Genomic DNA, 22,329 nt, shown 5'->3' on the forward strand with positions numbered 1-22,329 from the left:
GCAAAGGGAGCATGTCAACAGCACATCTGGCAGATCAGGACCCAATAAACTCTACTAGCATGGATATTAATTATCAAAACATGAATGTCAACAACAGAAAAAAAAAGATGATACCAAGCTATAGGCATCAACAATAAGATACGATCTCAAGTTTAGAAGAGGCCTATTCACCAGGAGACTTGGTCAGGTAAGCAAAGGTCTGCATGAGGAATGCTGCAGATCAGAGGTGAGAAGGGAGGCTATCTGCTTAGTCCTCCTGTACACTGAGGTCAAATGCTGAAGAATGAGGGGGAAACTGGCTGAGTGGAAGGGAGAAGAAAGATCTTCCCAGGCTGAGAAAGCAGTGAGTATAAAGACAACGAGTCTAGACCATCAGCAGGAGATGTTCTGTGGCTGGTCCTGGAGCTGTGGTCGCAAATCGTGTTGTACAATGATAAACAAAGGAGGGTACACTCGGCTGCCTTGGAGCCTTGACTGTCATTGGAACCTGGTTGTATTGTCCTGGAGGTTGTGCTGAGGGACTCAGAAGCTCTGGTTTAGCTGGTCACATCTGGACTTTAGAATGGCAACTGGGTATTTGTCACAGTGAACCATATACTCACTAGAGACTACTGGGACAAGAAAGAATGTCTTCCCTCCCCTCTCCTCTTCTCCCCTCCCCTCTCCTCCCTTTCCCCTCCTCTGACTTTCTCTCTCTTCCCTTTCCTTCCCTTCTCTCCCTTCCTTTTGTTTTCTGTTTTCTTTCCCCAGAGTTTCATGAAGCCAAGGCTGGCCTCAAATCAACCGTGTAGCCATGGATGACTCTGAACTTCTGGTCTTCCTGCCTCTGCCTCAGGACTGCTAGTGCTACAGGTGTGTACTACTTTTTCTGGCTTGGTTATGCAGTGCTGAGGACACAACAAAGGGCTGCATAGCAACTGAGCTATGCTGCCAGCCCCTCTGCTTTATCTTTTGAAGGTCCTAATAGTCAGTGCACTTCTTGCATGGGACAGCGGCCTGTTCCCACTGAAGAGTCCATGAAATTCCTTACCCTGGCTATTTGGTCTGCCATTTGGAGACGTCCATCCAGCTCTCGTCTGATCTGGGCGGCCTGCTCATCTGGATTGTCCAGCTGCACAGAACACAAACATACAAACTATTAGTTTAGGCCATCAACGCCAATAAACTTGTGGCTTTTCATTTTAAACCACTCTGTGCCCTATCTTGATCTATGACCTTATTTCATTAAAAAAAAAAAATCTTATAACCAACGAATCCAGTTTGAGTGAAATTAAGGATAGTTTCCAGGTAGAGCATGCGAAGCTGGACCTTTGAATACGTTGCATAGGATCTGTTAGTTGTTTGAATCACTCTAAAGAAATGTTCCTCATGAAGGTCTCATTAATACCTTTTGGGACCCAACGGCCAAGTTCTCACACAACGAACACTCAGGGAAGAATTAGCTTTATAGCTCTTTGAGACACCTGGCATGGCACAGACAGCACTGTTCTGTCCTGGTCCATGGAGGATTAGTCATTGAACTTCCTAATAAGCAATGAGACATTCCCAACCATCCTCCAGATGGCTACTTCCAACTAGTTCCTCTTAGATCTAAGACAGATGTTTCCTTATCGTCCATTTCCAGGAAAACAACTAGTGTATAAAGATCAGAAAAGCCAAGTCTTAGCTAACTCTTCAGCTTCTCTGGCTTCAGTGTGCCCATCCTTAGAATGAAGGCTTTAGTTACATAAGCCTTGTTGCTTCCTTCGACTCTGTGGGGCAGCTTGGGAGACATTTCTATAGAGCACTGTAAAGTTATGATTTAGGCTTCAGTGCTGTCTGAGTCAACTTTTCTGTCGTGTGAAAGCAGCCACATATGACTTCTAAATGAATGAGCACTAGTGTGTTCTAATGAAATTGCATTTACAATAAGCAGTAGGCTATAGAAATCAATTCATTTTTTGAGGAGTTGAAGGTTTCCCTTTACTTCTAAGCAAACCCAACATTAGGCTTCAGGCTATCCTTGGGTCTGCTTTGTTCAGTAAGTTATGTGACAGAAAATCTTAATAGGAAGCAGTGCTCTTCAAATAAGATGAGTGTTATTCCTCTTTTGAGAACATATTAACTATCCACTAACTAACCAACTAGTTAAATATTTAATTTTCCTTCTAAGAATATGCATGTGTGTGTGCACCCATAGGTATGACATGTATGTGTGTGTGTGTGCACCTATATCCAGGTATGTATGTATGCATGCATGTATGTATATCTGCACTGATATGCAGATGTGTGTATGTGTGATTAATGTGTACATGTATACATTCCTGTGGACATGCCTGTGTGCATGTGCAAGTGTGTGTGTGTGTGTGTGTGTATGCTTGTGTGTGTGTAGGCTAGAAGTCAATTGTCAGTGCCATCAGGAGTCATCCCCTTGTTTTATTGAGACAGTGTCTCTCATTAGCCTGGGAATCACCAAGGAGTCTAGACTGACTGGCAAAGGAGCTCCTGGGATCCCACTGTTTCTATCTCCCCAGTGCTGGGATTACAAGAGAATACTACCATGTCTAGATTTTTGCATACATGATGGAGATTAAACTCAGGTTTGTGTTTTTAAAGTGAGCATTCTACTGACTAAACTATCTTTCTAGCCTCTAAAAGCAAACTTTATTCAAAAGTTTTAAGCACAAGCATGCCGTGAAAATGTACAATTTCTCGTATGATGTGGCAATGCTTTGGAAGCTCCATAATTATTTGCCTTTTTTTTTTTTTTTTTTTGGTTTTTCGAGACAGGGTTTCTCTGTGTAGTCCTGGCTGTCCTGGAACTCACTCTGTAGACCAGGCTGGCCTTGAACTCAGAAATCCGCCTGCCTCTGCCTCCCAAGTGCTGGGATTAAAGGCGTGCGCCACCACCGCCCGGCTGCCTTTTTTGCTATACTTTATAGAATGTATTAAAGTACCCTTGGACTTTGTGTTGTGCATTTTATATGTGTGTTTGTACAAATATGTGTAGCATATGTGTGTATGTGTGTGTGTGTGGTGTTATGTACACATGTGTGCATATGTTTGTGGGGTCCAGAGACAGATATCTTCCTGTGTTACTTTCTACATCATCTTTATTTTTGTTGTTGTTGTTTTCGAGACAGGGTTTCTCTGTGTAGCCCTGGCTGTCCTGGAACTCACTCTGTAGACCAGGCTGGCCTCTAACTCAGAAATTCACCTGCCTCTGCCTCCCAACTGCTGGGATTAAAGGCGTGCGCCACCACCGCCCTGCTCTACATGATCTTCTGATAAAGGGTCTTTCATTGAACCTGGAGACTATCAGTTGTCCAGGCTGACTGGCCAGACACTCCAGAGATGCCTCTGTTTCCACATCTCCTTGATAGGTTCCTGCCATGTGTAACTGTACTGGGAATTTTTTTATGTGGGTGCTGGTTTTTTTTTTTTAGCTCAGATCTTCAGCTCAAATAGCAGATACTTCCCAGCAGGGGCTTGGCACTGCTTTGTCATCTCCACTGCTTTGGGAGAGGTACTCCTGCTTTGATCATGAGAATGGACTGAGACCTGTGGATGTGTCCTGAGGCAGCAATCCCACAGTAGCTCTGTGGAACAATTTTACTAGATATTTCAGAGAAGCTCCCAGAGCCATGGAGAGGTGTGAAGTTGCAGTGGAGAACACTCTGGAACAGTTGTGTAAGAAGGAAACTGGCAAGACATGGGCCATTCACTGACTTCTAACCCGGAACATAAATTTTTAGTTTTATTATGAAACCCACAGATACCAGCTCAAAATTCTGTTCTAAATGAACACAGACTCACACCATGATCAGCAACCCCCACCATCCATCACTGTCTCTGATTGGCACAAACATGGGAGTCAGTGTCCCCAGCTGTCCCAAAGCTCCAAAGAGCTGTTTTTAATATTTTCTTCTGAACATTTTCATTTCTGATGCAGGTGCAACCTCTACTTAGACTACCCAGAAACATCTTGTTCAAAATATGAATGCAAATGATATATCCAGTTGCTGTGCTGCAAAGCAGCAGAAAGAACTGTTTAGAGTGAAAGTTGAAAATTCTGCTGGAAAGCAGGTGCTCATAGAGATGACACTACAGAAATGGAATTAGCCCTGAAGCTGAGTTGAACCAGGGCCCTGAAGTTCTCTAATCAGTCTCATGGGACCCAGTGGCAAAGAGAAAGATGAGCAGACAAGGTTAGCCCTGAGCTCCATTCATATGTCAGTTCATTCATTCACACATTTGCCCTTTCATTCATAAAACTTTTAATACATCAGTGCAATAGAATACATAAAAGGGAGTGGGAGAGAGAGACGGCTCAGTGGTTCTGAGTGTTTGCTGTTCTTCTAGGGGACCTGGGTTTGGTTCACAGCACCCACACTGGGCATCTCATAGATGCCTATAATTCCAGCTCCAGGGGATCTGCCACACTCTTTTGGCCTATGCGACAGTGTATGTAAAGACATAGTATTCTAAGTGAGGAACAAGTCAGCTCTTCTCAGTAAAGGCCAGAGCAGAGTATACTGGGAGGAGAGTATTAAGCCTAATGTAGCCCCCCCCCCAGCTCAAGAGGAACTACACACACAGCCTATTAAAGTCCCTGGACATCCTACTTTTATCACAACTTTTCATAAAGATGCTGAGAAACCTATACTGATAGGCACCTACAGAGCAGGAATCTGGGTTCAGAAGATTACTACTCAAAATTAATAATCTTAATAGTATCATCTAAATCCTGGGAAATTGATCTACTCATTGCATTTGGTTTTTTGTTTGTTTGTTTGTTTGTTTACAAAATGGTTTCAAGGAAGAGAAGCACTTTGCATAGCCGTTTGAGAAGTTCTCCACTTCACAAATGGGACACCCCAAGATTAAGAAGGAGTATACTAATCCCCATTCTACAGACGAGCAAATTGAGCCCTAGGAAAGTATAAGGGCAGGCTAACACAAACATAGGGTCCTGGACACTCCAGGTTTTTTTTTTTTCTTACACAAGAACACATGTCCAGCAATATGTTGGCTTCTTTCTTGTTTCATGTTGCTTGTGATACCAGAGATCAAATCCTGGGCCCTGAACATGCTCTACCATGGAGCAAGATTTCCATCCCCTGCTCGTCTGCTTAAATGCTTGCTCCTGACAATTAACCCAATTCTGCACATGCACTATGTACTTTGTAACTCAGGTTCCCTAAACACATACAGTTAGCCTTGGAAACTGAGAAATATTTGCCCATGTTTCTTATTATGATAGATAAGATTCTTCTGGGTAGGATGTGGCCTTAGATTGACAGGAATGGGTGTATATTTTCATGGTTCTGCCCTTAGTAAGTCACGTGACCTTGAGCAAATTGTGTGTCCTGTTCCATGCTTTGGGACTCCTTGTCTTAGTATTTAAGTAACTACCCCACAGGCTGCTTAGCAAATTAACAACAGGTAGAAAGTATTTGGCAGGCAGCAAACCTCCAGAAAATGGTGGTTGAGGCCATCTGTGTTATAGTTAGTGGTCTTTGTCAGTTGCACTTCTGACAAGAGCCACCATGGGGCGGCAAAGGGTCAGACAAGAAGGCACAAGATGGGACAGTGTGTCTCCCTGCTGTGAATGTGGGGTCTCAATCTATCTGTGGGCACCATCCTTACAAGAGATTCCCACCATTGACAAGTTCTCTAGTCTTCTCTAAGGTCAAGTCCCTTTGCTCTGCTGGACTTTAATTAGTGGCAGTGGCCAGCAGGTGGACCCTGCTTCCCAGACAACTAAGGATCTAAGGAACAGATAAAAAGGGAAATGTAACTGAAGCTCCCCAAAATAGCCTGGCATGATTGAGAAGGCCAGCTTTAACCACTGTATGAGATCCAAAAATATAAAGAGAAATCAAATAATTACCTTTTTAAGTACTGAGACAGAAAAGCCAAGGAGCATGAGCTTCCATGGAAACGAGGTTCTGTTTACTGTGCTGGTCTTTTCCACCGAGAAAGGGAAAGATCTGCTTCAGAACTGAGCCAAGGGCAAACCTTTCATATCGACAGCTCATTAGAGTTCAAAATGTACATGAGCATGAAAGCTCTTTACCTAATTAGACAAATCATCTGCCTACTCATAGAGGTCAAGCAAGCTTCTGTTCTAACTCATCCCTCAAGCAAAAGCAACTATTTCCTTAGGCTCTGCTTCCAAAGCCCTGCAGACACAAGCCCCAAACTGTGTCACTGCACATGGGAGTGCCTAAGCCATGGCTGCAAGCTGCCTGAGCCCTGTGACTTGCTCTGGATCCCGAGTGGCTCCTTGTCAGGAGACGAGAGCATCATCCAGTGGAGAGTGAGCATCATGTCGAGCCATTTAGATGCAAACCCAAGATCTGACAGATGGAAGTTATGCCTACCCATCTCTACCTCTCCAGTGTTTGACTGACTGGTATGTGACCAACCATGGAAAGCTTCTAAACCTCACCACGTCTTGTTTCCTCATCTGCCAAGTGGACATCTCTCTATCTCCCCTAGGTACTAAAAGGAAAGAAACAACAAAGTGTACTGGACAAGAGAAGGAAGGCCGACTTGGGTCCAAAATTGGGCTTTGCAATTCAGTCATTGAAAGGGATCCAACATACCCCCGCGTCTCTCTGACTCTTGATATTCTTATTCAGCTGGAGCACTGGAATAAAGTGCCTTAGCTAGCATGGTAGGGAGATTAAGTTAGATATCATGTGTCCAAGCTATGGTGCTGCCGATCAGTAGTTCTCACAGCTGAGCAAATAGTTCCCTGGGCTCCCCAACTCTAGAGTAGGAACTCACTGGATGTCAGCTCCTTGCCCCGACCTTAACTGTTGGACCTTAGGACAAAGTCACAACTTCTTTGTTCAACTCCCCTGTTTTGAGGAAATCTCTATGCCCAGGTTTCTCTGAAGATCCTGTACTGGCATTTCCACAGAGCTCTGTTTTGGGCAACATTAATTTGGAGGTCCCCCAGTTCTGCTGGGAGAAGGGAGGCCTAAGTCACATAAAGTTTGGAAACTGCCTTCCTGGCTCCAACTGTGTGTTAACTCGTTTGCAGAAGTACGTTGCTTCTCTAGGCAATTCTGAATGCTTCACTTTTCTCATGCCTGTGGATGAGATCCATCTTCTAAAAATGATTTCTTTTTTTGTGTGTGCATGTGTGAGTATGAAAGAGACAAAGTCAGAGAGACATAATGAAACAGAGAAAGAAAGACACCGATAGAGACAGACATACAGAGACTGAGACAGCGAGACACAGAGAGAAAACCACAAAGCTATATATGTGCACATGCTTGTGGCTGCAAAGGGCATCAGATACCCTGGGGTTACAAGGGGCTGCGAGATGCCCAGTGTGGGTACTTGGAACCAGGTTCAGATCCACTGGAGCCATTTCTTCAGACCCAATGTATCTATGTTTTAAAAAAGGGGGTGTGGCTGTCTGATCTCTAGAGGAATGAAGATGTCATCAAGATACCTTGGTTGGGAACTTCCTCTGTAGCCTCAGGGGTCCCTGGGAGGACTAGATGTGAACATTTTCTCTATGGGGGACATCCTTGGTGATAGTTTCTTTGAGCATGCCAGAAGTCTCTGCTGTTCACAGTGACATTGATAAAAGGCAGGCCAGTGCTGACTTCCCAAGTCATCCTGTCAAGCGTCAGTCTTTAGTCAGGCAAGGGATGTTGGGATTCAAATGTGCAGGACATGTGAACAGAGAAAGGCAGAGGACTTCATGCATTATGTAAATAACTGCTGTACATTGTGGGAAAACATCCGTGCTTCTCAGCCTCAGAATAAATTGAGACAACTTTAGCCTCAGGAAAGAAAGGGAAATGACCCTGAGCCAAGACTAGACAGAGGTTTAATTATTTTTTTTTTCTATTTTTGAGACAATGTCTCATGTATCCTGTGTGGCCTTGGATTCACTACGTTGCCAAAGTCTTGAATGTCTGACCCTTCTGCCTCTACAAGCATGAGGTTCCTGAGCTGCTAGGAGGGGAGCTTTGTACTTGGCTAGGTAAGCACTCTACCAACTGGGTTGTATCCCTAAATATAGAGCTGAAGTAATACCACAGGCTGTGTGTGTGGTTCCTCTTGAGCTGGGGTGGTTACATTAGGCTTAATGCTCTACTCCAAGTAAGCTCTGCTTGGGCCTTTATTGAGAAGAGCTGACTTGTTCCTCACTTAGAATACTCTGTCTTTACACACACTGTCCACATGCTAGAAGCAGTCTTTTATGGCAGGTAAACCTTATTCTTTATCCCTCGACTTTGTAGCCATCAGGTCTCTGATCTCTGTAGACTTGGATTTCTCTTTTAGTAACAAGCATCGTTCCTTGCCTATGACTTATCACACTGTGATCTTCCTTAATCTCCTGGGATCATTTGAAGCTCGTCTACTGTTGAGTTCAAGAGGTCAGGGATGGGTGTAGGTCTACTTGTCAGTGTGCCTGTGCCTTCGCTAGGTAGGAAATAGACTAGTTGCTCTGTCCTTGGAGAGTGGAGAGAACCCCTGACCTGCCAATGACAGGTCTCAGTTTACCAACTGGGACCTAGACAGAGCAAGTATCTTTGCCCATAGCCACCCCTAAGTGCTAAGAAAGCTGGAGGCATAGCCCTTGTCTGTAAACTTCTTGTTTGTCATGTCTTGCTACTCAATGACTGTGTTCCAGAAAGTGCTATTAGCTGAAACAAGTGAAGGGTGTTCTTTGCTGGCCTAGAGTGCAAGCCCAGTTCTGAGAACACATCCTCAATGCTGGGCTTTAAGGGATAGATGAAGAACTCTTACAAAGCAGCTGGTATGCAGCTGCCTGCTGGCCCGGATGTAACTCTGTCTGCTCATTTGACTCCTTTTCTACTTTAGAGCATGGCTGCTGGAGTCCAAGGGACTCATGCCTGAGAACAAGGCTGCTGAGAAGTTCAGAAGTGTACAGAGGCAAAGAGACAGTGTCCCTCAAACCGCTGCTCTCCCTGGACTGGACCCTCCTCTCCTTCAGGCCTCTTATCCTCCTTCAGAGACAAGCTTCCCCCTTGCCTTCTGCCTCCTGGGTATACTGCATGCTGGGAAATTACAGCTGTGACCCAGCTCCGAGCCAGGAGATGCTGGCACCCCAGCTTCTGCCCCAAGAACATACTGAGGTTTGAGCTACTGCTGTACTATAACATTATGTCCTTCCAATTCCTTTCTGTACATCTCCTGTTTGTCTCCTTGATGGTGAGGCTGGAGAATGTGGTCAGCTGGTGGCCCTGCTCCACTGTCCAGATTCATATCCTTCATGTTCCTCTTCAGGTGAATGATCTTGCATAAGTCGATGGGCCTCTCTGAGTTTTAGCTTTTATTTTTTTCAACTCTTTGAACTCTAAAATGGGAATAAAGATAATTGATAATAGCTACCTTAGAAGGGTCAGAGGTGAAATTATATGGCAAATATAAAGTGAAGCTTGGCAACTGGTCAGTTTCTCTGCCTTAATCTTGGCAGTCAGGACTTGGCATTGTACAGTCAGCTTCTCCCTTATTCTCATCCTAGGGGTTTGGGGCCCTGGGGTTCTGGGGAAATGGTTCAGTGGGTAAGAGTGCTTGATATCTAAGCATGATGATCTGAGGTAAAACACCTGGTACTTCATGTACATGCCTGTAATTCTGGGTAAGCATTAGCTTACAGAGACTCATAAACCTGGAGTGATGGACGTGTGGACCCTGGTAGCTTGTTGGCCAGGCAGTCTTTCTGAAATGGAGACCCTCTCTACAGAGAATAAGGCAGAAAATGATTGAGGTAGATAACTAGCATCCTCCCCTGGCTTATACACTTACACAACACAGGCACACACACATACATACATGCAATCCCATTCTAACGATATCTTATGTGGCAGATCAGGATTTTGCCTTTTAGGTAAGAAATGAACCTTAGATTGTTAGATAGTTGCCTATAGTTCCAGAGAACACTGAGACAAGACAGCACAGATGCTGAACCAGAGACCTGAGACAGGATACAAGCCTCTGTCTGCTATTTTTCTGCATACTGCAGCACTGTAGGCCTGTGTGACCAGGGCCAGAACACTTGACCTCTTTGAGATTCTGTGGCTGCAGCTCCAAAGTAGTAAGGTCTGAGGACCAGTACAAGAATGGTAGTGTAAACTGCTTTCACGCAGTGGGGCTGCCTGCTTCCACATGATGGGGCTTCCCACTTTCACATAGTGGGGCTGCCCACTCTGGGTACACATTTCTCAACAGTTGTCACTGAAGGAAAATCTTGATTCCCAATCAGGCATATGGAAAAGTTCCCCACTATTCTTAGGGAAATCATGGAGCAGGATATCTCCTGAACATTAAATTATACCCAGTTTCATAAAAATTACACAAGGAGGAATCAGTAGTCAGGAGCCTTGAAACCATGGCACTCCCGTCTTTCTTTGCAAATCTTGTTTTCACTCAGAGAGAAGACCTTGGGGAGGTCAAAGTTTCACTTTAAAAACCCATAGTTCTCTTTGGTTGCAAAACTCAGGGTTTACACCCTGGCTATTGCCTGCCAATGAGAATACTGCCTGCCTGCCTTCCTTTGAGCCACCAGTTATGGAATTGCTGGCTTCTGGCAATTTGGTAAACATAATGTAAAAACTCTAAATGAGGTTCTCTGAGAGGGCAGCATTATATTGGGGGCATTTCTGCTTTTATTTTCTGCCTGCTAGAAGGACCTCACTCACTTGATGCCTAGGAGCTCTCTCCCTTTCTTCCACTTCAAGCTTCTGTCTCATTAAGAGTTTCCCTTGTCATCTATCTCTTCAGGAAGCCCTCCTTACTATAGCAACTATACACTTTTAGAAGCATCACTAGCTAGCCCAGTATCTAAGGCATAACCTATCCCATGTCCTAGGGTTCCTACCCCTTCCAGGGCCATTGTAGGGATTTTGTTTATACAGGGTTTCAATGTAAACAGTAACATCTGTCCGCAAGGCCTTGTTCTGGCACTAATAGAACTATAGCACTAGGCTATCTACTGAGCTGCATGTTTAAATCTATTTTTCAGAGTAGGAATCCTAAAAGTACCAATGTCAATAGCATAGGCTTGTTACAGGCGTGAAGGACAACGGTACTTCAGAACCACTCAGAGTGATGCCCTGGGTGTGATGAGAAATCACAAGTTACGTTTATGATAGGTATTACTTAGGCCAGGGATGGTTTTAATTCAGCATGGAAGATACTGTCCTCCCTCCTTCTCTCTCTCTCCTTCCCTCCCTCCTTTATTCCCTCCCTCCCCCCATCTACCCCTGTCTCTTTCTCTTGTCTTTTACTCTCTCCTTCCCTTTCCCCCCTCCTCTTCCCTTCTGTCCCATCTCACTTTTCTTGATGGATCACCTTAGTGATTTTCCCAGGTGGTGCTAGGAGACATTTTCTATCCTGATATTGCAGTATCCCAATAGTGCAAGGAACTGGTGTCCCTCAGAGAAGAGAGTGGGAGTGGCCCATCAGGTTGGTCTGAAACATTCTATGTGTAGTTGCAGAGAGGAGTCGGGCACTTTGTGAAGAGAGGACATAGAGAATAAGGCCTGGCCAATCTTGTCTTGATCTCTGTAGCCCTTCTTAAACCTTTCTGGGAACTGTTACCATCTGGGCTCTCTACCTTGGTCCACAATGCCACACCTCCTTTCTCTCTTGCTGCCCTCTGATGTAGAGGCTCACTGTACTAGTTGTATATTAGGATCCCAAGAGAGATAAAGACAAAGCTGATGGCAAGGCTGCACCAAGACCACAGCAGACATCTTGAGTCAGGGATCTGCAGTTTGTTTGTTTAGCCCTCCAAGTGATTCTAAAGTGCCAGCCAGACAGGGAGTTCTAAGCAAATCCAGCAGAGCCTCATTGCTGTGCCCCACAGTCAGCCAGAGAAGCTGCTCAGTGGCTTCGAGCCTATGCTATGGGGTCTGGATTCAGAACTGGGGACAGCTTCAAGAGTCAGCCCTGTCACATCTTTTGATAATGGCATCAAGGAAGGTACCCTCTGCACAGAAGTGTGCTTTTCTTTCCGTGGCACACATTTGCTTTGACCCCACACTCTCTAGTAATTTTCCATTCTCCACTGCAATAGAGTGAGACACTCATCAAAGCGTAGGGAACTGTAGCCATCTGGCTCTGGCACAGCTTTTTAGCCTTAGTCCAAACCCTCTGTCCTTCTCTCCAGGCTGAAGTCGATCTGTACTTCTAGGTTCTCAAGCACACCATGTATCTTGCCCCCTGACTGGCGAGTCTGCTTTCCACTCAGCTCTTGTCTTTGCCTAGCCAACATTAAATCGTTCACTCAAACCTCCGCCTGACTGGTCCTGGCCAAGGTCCTTTTCTCTGGGCTCCCTGACATCATATGCTTCCTCATTCATCATCTTTGCATGGTTTGTTTCTCGTTTTTTTTTTTTTTTTTTTTTTTTTTTTTTTTTTTTTTTTTTTTTTTTTTTTTTTTTTCTGTAAGACTGTAAGTACTTCAGAGGAAAAGACACCGTCTTTCCTGTTCACTGTGAAAAGCACCAGGGGCTGATACATGTGTGGTAGGCAAGCAGGAGATATTTCTCTTAACTTAAGATAGGGAGAATAAAATTCACTTAGGATTTGTGTCGAGGGTTAATATGCTGTGAGATTAAGCAGTGGATGTGGCATCTGACATCTCAAAATGTTTCTTACGTGGGATTTGGAATGCAAATGGTCTAAGCCCATAATAATCCCTGCTGGATGGAATTTGAGCATTTCTGGGCAGAGGGACAGAGGACAACCGACTCATGATGCAAACCGATTTATCAGAGGATGATTGGTGTGAACAGCAGAAGCATGGGTCTGTTTCCACATTTCACATATTCCCAGCAAGTTGGGAATATGACCACTCCACTTACTATTAAAACATAACCAAAGTCAGGCATAGTGATTCATGGCTGTAATAATTCTAGCACTTGAGAGGCTGGGTGGGGCCATTCTTATAAGTCTGAGGCCAGCCTGGGGTACATAGTGAGATCTAGGTCAATGAGATCCTGTCCCAAAACTGCTACCCCTGACCTATACCGACCCCCTCCCTCTTCCCACCCCCCAAATTCCCTTAAGACTTGCGTTGTTTAGGATATGGTGAGATCTGAGTATGCAAGGAAAGTGATATCTTTATGGATTCTTAAAGAAACAAATAACAATGATTTTTTTTAAAGCTTGTTTTTAAGACAAGGTCTCACCACACAGGTGCCTGGTGGTGCTATGTAGACTGGACTGGACTCAAACTCGCAGAAATCTGCCTGCCTTTGCCTCCAGAGTGTAGGAATTCCAGCTGTGTGGCAAGATGCCCAATCAAGAGATACTCATATTTAAAACCATTTTCATATTGTGTGAATGTAAATTATTGTTTTCCTTTCTGTTAGGCTTTCATGTATATGAGTGTGCATGTGCTGTGAACTCATATGTACTAAGTACATGTTCTGTCACTGTTTTACACCCCCCAAAAAATTATTTCTTATGATTGTAATATAATTACATCACTTCCCCCTTCCTTTCTCTCCTTTTAAAGCTTTCTATTTACCTCTGCCCTTGCCCTCTTTTGCTCTTCCCAGAGGAAGACTATTTGCCCCATTCTCAGGATTCCTTATTTTCCTGTAGGTTTTTGTCTAGGGTTGTGGCTTTGTTAGTTTCTCTGGATCCATGTTAACGTGTCTGTTAGTGCTGTTTTTGTTATGATCATGCTCAAGTAGTCATGAATGAGACTTCATGGATGTAGCTTCTGATGCTCCTAGGAGACCCAATCTTAAAGTGTCTGCTTCCCTGGCTCTTACAAGTTGTCTACCCCCCGCCCCCTTCACAGAAATCCCTGAATCTTAGGTTATATTACAGATATATTAGTTGGGACTGGGTGCTGCAACTTTAATTAAACAATTAACTTTTGGGTGTTGAGGACCAGGCATGTGCTAGGCAAGTCCCCTGCTACTAAGCCATAGGCTCAGCCCCAATTTGAGCTTTCCCTAACTTCAGAGATTCTGTTTCAAAATATGGCTGCCATTTTTTTCAAAGTAAATCAGAGCTAATTTTATTTTCTGGAGAATTTGGTCAGAATATTACAGGAAACAAAATACCCTTTTCTGCATTGAGTAGTGTAGTATTTTCAGTAGTGTCAGGTTTTGATATAAAAAAATATAAGTGACAAGAATAATGTGTTCAACTCCAAGTCTAGAAAATCCACCAATGCCTAAAATAGCCCTAATGAAATGGATTGCATCAGCTACATCTGCTTGCTCTTTGAGCAAAAGGGCTCTTCATTCTTTGTATTGATGATGCAGCACCAGGCACTCACATGGTCAGAATGAGGTTGAGCCCCTCAGTTTCTACAATTATAACTTTATCAAATGTGTATGTTTCCAAGGTGAGAGCGTGTCTCTGTGTTTGAAAGATCACAAGCAGCAGCAAACAGCTAAGTCCATAAATCATAGACCTGACCATATCCATTAAAACTGGACCGAGATGGTATCGGGTACCTGAGAACTGCAACGTGCATGGCTACTTCCTATGGGTAGTGGGTCACGCTGACTATTTCACAAGTACCTGATAGAAACTGAGCCTATTCACACTTCTCTCTCTCTCTCTCTCTCTCTCTCTCTATATATATATATATATATATATATATATATATATATATATGTGTGTGTGTGTGTGTGTGTGTGATTATCCTATTCTTGCTTGCCCCATGTGTGTTTATTATGGTGTCACTGGCTCAAAGTCAAATATGTAACATGGATTTCACCTTGGTTCAAACCAGCTATTTTGAGCTGGGGAGTGAGTTGGGAGAAGGATTGAAGGACCCACAAAAGACAGGGACTCCACAAGAAGACCAACAGAGTCAACTAGCCTGGACCCTTGGGGGATCCCAGTGACTGGATCACCAACCAAAAAGCAAGTTTAGGCTGGACCTAAGCCCCCTACACATATGTAACAGATGAGCAGCTTGGTCTTTGTTTAGGTCCCCAACAACTGGAGCTGGGATTGTCCCTGAGCCTGTTTCCTGCCTGCCTGTGGATCTTGCTCCCTAAATGAACTGCCTTGTCTGGTCTCAGTGGGAGAGGATGTGCATAGTCCTACAGTGACTTGATGTGTGGGGTGGGTAGTTAGTGGGGGGATGACACCCAGAATGAGGGAGGACTTGTGTGAGAGGCTACTGGGAGGCGAGGGTAGGATGCAAAGTGAATAGATAAATAAATTTGAAAAAAAAATGCAGCTAGTTTGATGCCAATCAGTTCCTTGTATCAAATTCATACCCAAATCAAACAGATATACCTCTAAAAAAGATTAACTTAATTATTTTATATGAGTACACTGTAGCTGTCTTTAGACACACTAGAAGTGGGCATTGATCCCATTACGGATGGTTGTGAGCCACCATATCGTTGGTAGGAATTGAACTCAGAACCTCCGGAAGAGCAGTCAATGCTCTTAACCACTGAGTCATCTCTCCAGCCTAATATACCACTTGTACCAGAATCATCTTGTACAAGTATGGGGCTGGGAGTGTGGCTCAGTTGGTGAAGCACTTGCCTTGAAGCATAAGGATCTAAATCCAATCATCAGAATCCACATTTTCAAAAAAGCCAAATAGGGTGGTACATGTTTGTAATCCCAAATCCCTACAGGAGGACCCTTGCCACTTTCTGGCCAGCCAGTTCTGAGTAATTGGTGAATAGTTCCAGACTGTGATACCATCTCAAAGGAGGTGGATCTTGTTTCTGAGGATAATACCTAAGGTTCCTCTTTGGTCTCCACACTCACACCCATGTCCACAGGTACCTTCATATACATAAGGAGGTAATATGAAAGAGCAAGGTCCCAAGCTCTCTTCTAGATGATAGATGAATAATTAAAACCTCCCAAATAGATTATCAACATTTGTTAAACACTTGCTGATTACAATGTAGTGTGACACGAAAGTCACAAGGAGCACATTCATTTGGATACAGGTGACAGCTCTAGTTTGTTAGAATAAGTCAACAGTTAACTCTTGCCACATTCAACAGGTTGGAAGATTTTGTAGTTTTAATGGAGCCGTGGTCAGTAATCTCACATCTGTCATAAGCACCAGTAATCAAGGCTGTACTGAACACATAAGCACACACTGAGAGGTTAAGTCGGAGGACAATGAGCTGACAAGCAGTGGGTAATTTATTCCTCTGGGTATTCAACCTGAACTCTTAGTGGTTTAACATGGAGGCTCATTTCTTGCTTCTTCTACCTGTTGGCTCCTGCTTACAGAATATTTTCTCAAACACAATCACTCCAGGATCAGGGCAGGTGAGGACCTCATTTTATACCTTGATTATGTCAGCATGTGGCTTCTAAGTTCAGGAAAACAGGGACAAGGAGAATCTATAAATGGTTTGACATAGAACAATCATGTGAACTTGATCTTCCTGCAAAAGAAGCTAGACGAGGTAAGGAAACATGTGTATATTATTTCATAAGCATTGAAGTCTCTGCCTCAAGAAAACCACTTGTTAAAGTATCCACAAGTTAAAGCATTTTAAGATACAAACTCTATTTTGAGTATCGGAGAATTTCCTCTGCTCTATCTGGCTTGTGCATACTGTTTTATGTCAACTCGAACTCAGGTGAACATGGTACCAAATAAATAGAATTGCATCATGAGTCACAAGTAGGACTTGGGCTTAGAGGAGAGGATCTGAAGGCAGGATCTGTGGTCTTTTCTGAGAGAGAAACCTGTGACAAGCAGTAATTTAACCAGTGTAAATTAAAACAGTATTGACTGAACTGCATACACCTGACACTGTGGAAGTTCAATTCAAGATGGCCCTAGGGTCTTGCAATCTTATTTCTTCCTAATGGATCTGTAAGTGTCCAGGCTGAGAAACACTTGAGTGATTGACCACCAGTAAAACAGATAGCTTTCCATCCCTTGACGTTTCATTTGGAGTGCAGACCCCAGACTACTTCTGTTTTAAAACCAGTTTAGGATCAGACAGCTCATTTGTCAATGCTTCATGTCTGTAAAATGCCCCAAGTTGAATTTCCTTAGCTAGGAGAATGCTTTTTAAAACTCTTTTAGAGACAAGACTTTGTAGTCATTGTAGCAAATCCTTCCTCTCTCTCTCCTCCACAATACCGGAACATCTGGAAAGGGATAAAAGTATTCATGGGCCCCAATAACTGTCATTACACAAAAGATTTCACCTGCACAAGGAAGGCAAATTCACATCTGTAAGTTTTACACACGCACACACACACAGGTCAAGGCCCTGTCCTTTCATGCAATAGGATTTATTTTCAGAATGATGTCTTACAGCAAGATCCTTGTTGTATCTAAAGTTAGGAAAGTGGGGGAGAAATCATGTTATTGAGAAATGCTTTCGCATGAAGCAAAGCTCAAACCCAAATGATTTTCACATGTCCAGCTCAGTGCATGCTTAAGATATAGTAGAGACTCCATCTGCATTTGCTGGTTGACCTCAGCATAAAAAGGAGCTCTCACTACTCTAAGTGGCTTGTATGCTTTTATTTAATTGAAAACATGCCCTTTGTGCCTCTTTCCTTCATGATGTCTCTGTCTGTCTCTCTTTCTCTGTGTGTACATGTTTCTGTGTGAATGTACATAAGTGTGTATATGTGTGTATGTGTTCCTGTGTGAATGCACATATATGTGTGTTTCTGTGTATATGTGTTCCTGTATGAATGTATATGTGTGTATGTATTCCTGTGTGAATGCACATATATGTGTATGTGTTCCTGTGTCAGTGCACATATGTGTATATAAGTGTGTATGTGTTCCTGTGTGAATGTAAATTGTATGTATTTGTTTCTCTGTGAATGCACATTTCTCTCTCTCTCTCTCTCTCTCTCTCTCTCTCTCTCTCTCTCTCTGTAGGTGAGAGGTACATGGGTTGTTTCCCCATTCTTATTCATCTTACATTTTGAGACAGTCTCTCACTGAACCTGGAGTTCATGAACTGGAAAAACCAGCTGGCCAGTAAGCTCCATGGATTCTCCTGTTTTTATCATCCCATGACTAGACTTGCAAGGCATGTGCAAGGGTGCTAGCAATCCAAACACAGGTCCTCATGTTTAGCCACCAAATGCTTTACTGACTGAGCCATCTCCTGGCTCTTCCTCTGTGTTCTATCATTTAACAGAATGCTCATTATTGTCAAGTATATTGATTAAGGTTAATTGAGACAGTTACCTATTGATTGTATCTGTTAACATGCAAGACTGATGAAAGAAATTGAGATACTTCAACCAATACACAAATTCTTCCAGATGTTGAAAGGGGTGTACAAAAGTCTTCTTGTTGTTTCCCTTTTTTGGAATCCTGCAGGCATTTTGCTCATCGATCTCCAGAATGTATGCTTCCTTAATTTCTTACTGGGAAATTCTACCATAGAGATATCAAATCATGATGACATAAAATCCTTGCTGGTTTCAGCCAGTGTCTAATGGATTCTGTCTCCACAGCTTGACATGTGCAGTTGAGTGGGAAAATGCCTGATTAAAAACTTTAGAGTCAACATATGCAGCCAGCCTGCACAGAACAAGATAACGCCCTGGGTGACAGCCAGTGGCTTTGATGCAGGATGACTGGAAGGAATCTTATGCTCTCTATAGGGAGTCAGGCATGCACCCACAGGGGAGAATGTCTAAAAAATTAATAAGGTTCCCTATCATCAATAATTAATCTCTAAGTCAACAAACACTGGCATTTTTTACTGGCCAACATGGAGAATGCCATGGATTGGGACTACCTTCCTCTGAAAATACACAGAAGTGATTAATCTCATGGTAACTTTCAAATTCTTATCAGAAGAGCAGAGCTGCAGGAATTCAGAGGTAGGCTTCAACACAAGCCGTGACAGTAGTTGTCACAGTTCATAAGAGCACATCATTATTTTGCTAATCAATCTTCCTGCCTCACATCCTATACAGAAAGAAGTCCTTAAATGTGCATGTGTGCGCGTGTGTGTGCATGTATGTATATATACATGTACACAGAGTCCAGAGAACAACCTTTCTCTAGCTCTTTGGTATGTATGTATGTATGTGTGTGTGTATGTATGTATGTATATATGTATGTATGTATATGTATGATGTATGTATGTATGTATGTATGTATGTATTCATTTATTTAGACAGAGCTTCACACTGGCCTGGAGGTCACAAAGTAGACCAAGGTGGCTGCCTAGCAAGTCCCTGGTATCTGCTGTTTTCCCTGCCTAAAAACTGGATTCTAAGCATGTACGTCTGCACCTGACTTTTTAAAAATATAGTTCTGGAAATCAAGCTTAGGTCGTCAGGCTTGGACAGCAAGCATTTTGGTGACAGATATTTTCTCAGTTTAAGGTTTGGAATTGATACCAATGAAGAATGGGATTTCTCTCATAAAAATCTTCAATCTCCTTATGTCCATAGTTTTCACTGGATAAGGAATGGGATACGATTGCCCACACCCCTGTCCAGGGATTACATGGCAATATGGAGAAGTGTTTAGTGTGACAGTTGAGAGACAGAGTGCTAATACACTTCCTGTGAGAAAGGCAAAGCATTCTGTTCAACATCCTATAATTTCCAGGCCAGATCCTTACAACAAGGCATTAGCCAGTCCAAAATGTCAGTAGTGTAGCACTGAGAGGCCCAGCTGCAGATGCTGCCCTCAGAGAAGCAAGAGGTTCATGACATTTGTACATGGTGGCAAAGAGTAAGTTGTAAATTGACAGGCTTAACTTCACTGTGTTAATCCTTCAGGTTAACACCAGCTGGTCTGAGGTATGAAATAATTTGAGGCCAGAAAGAGCCAAGAAAAAAAAAACTTGAAAGTTCTTTTCATGGTTAGCAAACTTGCTCAAGAATATAACAGGAAGGCAAGAAAAATCTAGACTGAAATCTGTGGGACTACAGATTTGAGATTTCTCTGAGATGTGTGAGACACAGGGATGCAAAACAGTGCTTTCTGTGAGAGCTCTGAGTAGACCAGCCCCACCCACATGTTCTTATTGCAAACTCCGCCATTCCAGGAGAAAGCATGCAGACTGACCAAAAGCTCTTTTCTCCAGGCTTCATCACAAGTACTTTGACCATGGTGCATTGACAGCCAAGGCCCCCAGCTAGGGCTCAGAGAAAAAGGATGATGTACACATACCATCAACCCATCCCTAAGCGAAAAGCTTGAGACAACAGCCAGAACCAAATTAGAACAAGAGAAACAGAAAAGACACTGGGGAACTGGGGTCAAACCTGGGCCAGAGCCCGAGACCCAGGTGCATGGTCAGGCTACCTCATTACTGAGTTCATTTTAAATGTTGAAAACCCAATTCATTCCTAATAAAGAAAATTTATTGCTGTCCTATATCAAATTCCAATTTTAGTTTTTAGTTGACTTCTTTTTTGGTTAGTGTCTTTATTTTATAACCATGGTTAAAGATGGATGCTGGATTCTAACATCTGCTTCCCCGGATTCTTTCACTGAATAAGAAGTCACAGAAACCTTGCTGAGATGAAAGTTTGCCAGGCTCATTGTAGAGCAGAACCTCTTAAGTCAAGTCAGGTTCTCATTCCTGACCCAGGCATCTCTGTACTGAGAACAAGGAGGAAATTTTGAGGGCTTGGAGGTATAGATCAGTCTTTCCTTTGTAAAAATGATTTAAACACTAATGGAAGCATAGTGTGTATGCATACACATTCATGTGCATGTGTGTGTATGCATTCATATGTGTGTGCACATGTGTGCATTCATTCGTGTGTGTGTATGCATGTATATTGTAGGGTTCTGATTGTGATGCTTTGATTAGTAATGTGTTTACTGATGCTGAAAGTCTTCACCTCCAATTTGTTTATGATCTATCAATAAAGATGCAAGGGGCTAATGGCTGGGTGAAAAGAAAGAGGTGTAATTTCCAGGTTCCTGCAGGCTAGGAGAGAGGAGGAGAATCTAGATACCTGGGAGAAAAAAAAAGACAGACTGGAAGCTGCAGGGGAGATCTTCCAAAATGTTTGTTTTGTTTTTTTGTTGTTGTTGATGTTTTTGTTTTGTTTTGTTTTTCGAGACAGGGTTTCTCTGTATAGCCCTGGCTGTCCTGGAACTCACTCTGTAGACCAGGCTGGCCTCGAACTCAGAAATCCGTCTGCCTCTGCCTCTCAAGTGCTGGGATTAAAGGCATGTGCCACCACTGCCTGGCGAGACCTTCCAAAATGTAAGCAGAAAGGGAAAGCAGCCCCAAAGTATCTTGGGCCAATGGACTTTACAGGAGGTAACTGAACAACTAAGCTTAGGGCAGATTTAGAGATGTTGATCTGGGAGTGAAGGTAAGGACATGTTAGCTACAGGAGGCTTAGAAGTGCCTGACCATTGAGATAAAAAGCATATTAAAAATAAGCTAATGTGTGTGTGTATTTCATCCACGGAACTGAGATAGCTCCTGGGCGGGTGTGCACGTTCAACCAGCTCGGAACACAAAGCTGCATACACAAAATCACATGCTATATATGTGTGTGTACACTCATATGGGTGTGTGTGTGTGTGTGTGTGTGTGTGTGCGCGCATGCGAGTGCATGTATGTGTTTGTGTGTGTGTGCGTGAGTGCATGTGTGTATGTGTGTGAGTGTATGTGTGTGCCTGTGTGCGTGTGTGTTTGTGTGTATACATGTGTTCAGGAACCATCCCTCTTGATTCTTTTTCTTTAAAATTTTTATTGGTTATTTTATTTATTTACATTTCAAATGTTATCCTCCTTCCCAGTTTCCCCTCCAGAAACCCCCCTATCCCAACCTTCCTCCCCCTGCTTCTATGAGAGTGCTCCTCCCCCACTTCCTTCTCCCAGTCTTAGCATTCCCCTACACTGGGGCATCGAGCCTTCACAGGACCAAGGGCCTCTCCCCCATTGATGCCTGACAAGGCCATCCTTTGCTATATATGTGGTTGGAGCCATGGGTCCCTCCATGTGTACTCTTTGGTTGGTGGTTTAGTCTCTGCCTGCTCTGAGGGGCTTGGCTGGTTGATATGGTTGTTTCTCTTATGGGGTTGTGAACTCCTTCAGCTCCTTCAGTCCTTCCCCTAACTCCATCTTGATTCTTATGACAGGTCTCTCACTGATATAAGGCTGACTAATTTAGCTAGGCTAGGAGAACTGGCCAATGAGACTTAGATCCTTCCATCTTTGCTTCCCCAGACCCAGCACTACAAGTGTGCACCTCTGCATCTGTTTTATTATGAAGGTGTTAGGAATTTAATTATTTACTCATGCTTGCATGGTAGATTCATATTCTCTCTCTCTCTCTCTCTCTCTCTCTCTCTCTCTCTCTCTCTCTCTCTCTCTCTCTCTCATGGACAAAGCTGGAAAGGCCAAACTTCTATCA

General features: G+C 43.4%; 1 protein-coding gene across 29 annotated transcripts in view; it reads right to left on the reverse strand.

Moving 5' to 3' along the window:
* The window catches only part of Cadps (calcium dependent secretion activator), a 431,715-nt gene that overhangs the window by 233,267 nt on the left and 176,119 nt on the right, over positions 1-22,329 (reverse strand). For all 29 annotated transcript variants that reach the window (XM_076931554.1, XM_076931557.1, XM_076931556.1 and 26 more), the window contains exon 4: positions 1,031-1,111. In XM_076931554.1, the coding sequence (XP_076787669.1) occupies positions 1,031-1,111 (81 nt within the window). The remainder of the gene's footprint in view (positions 1-1,030; positions 1,112-22,329) is intronic.

This window comes from Arvicanthis niloticus, chromosome 3, assembly GCF_011762505.2.
Source record: "Arvicanthis niloticus isolate mArvNil1 chromosome 3, mArvNil1.pat.X, whole genome shotgun sequence".
Taxonomy (NCBI): domain Eukaryota; kingdom Metazoa; phylum Chordata; class Mammalia; order Rodentia; family Muridae; genus Arvicanthis; species Arvicanthis niloticus.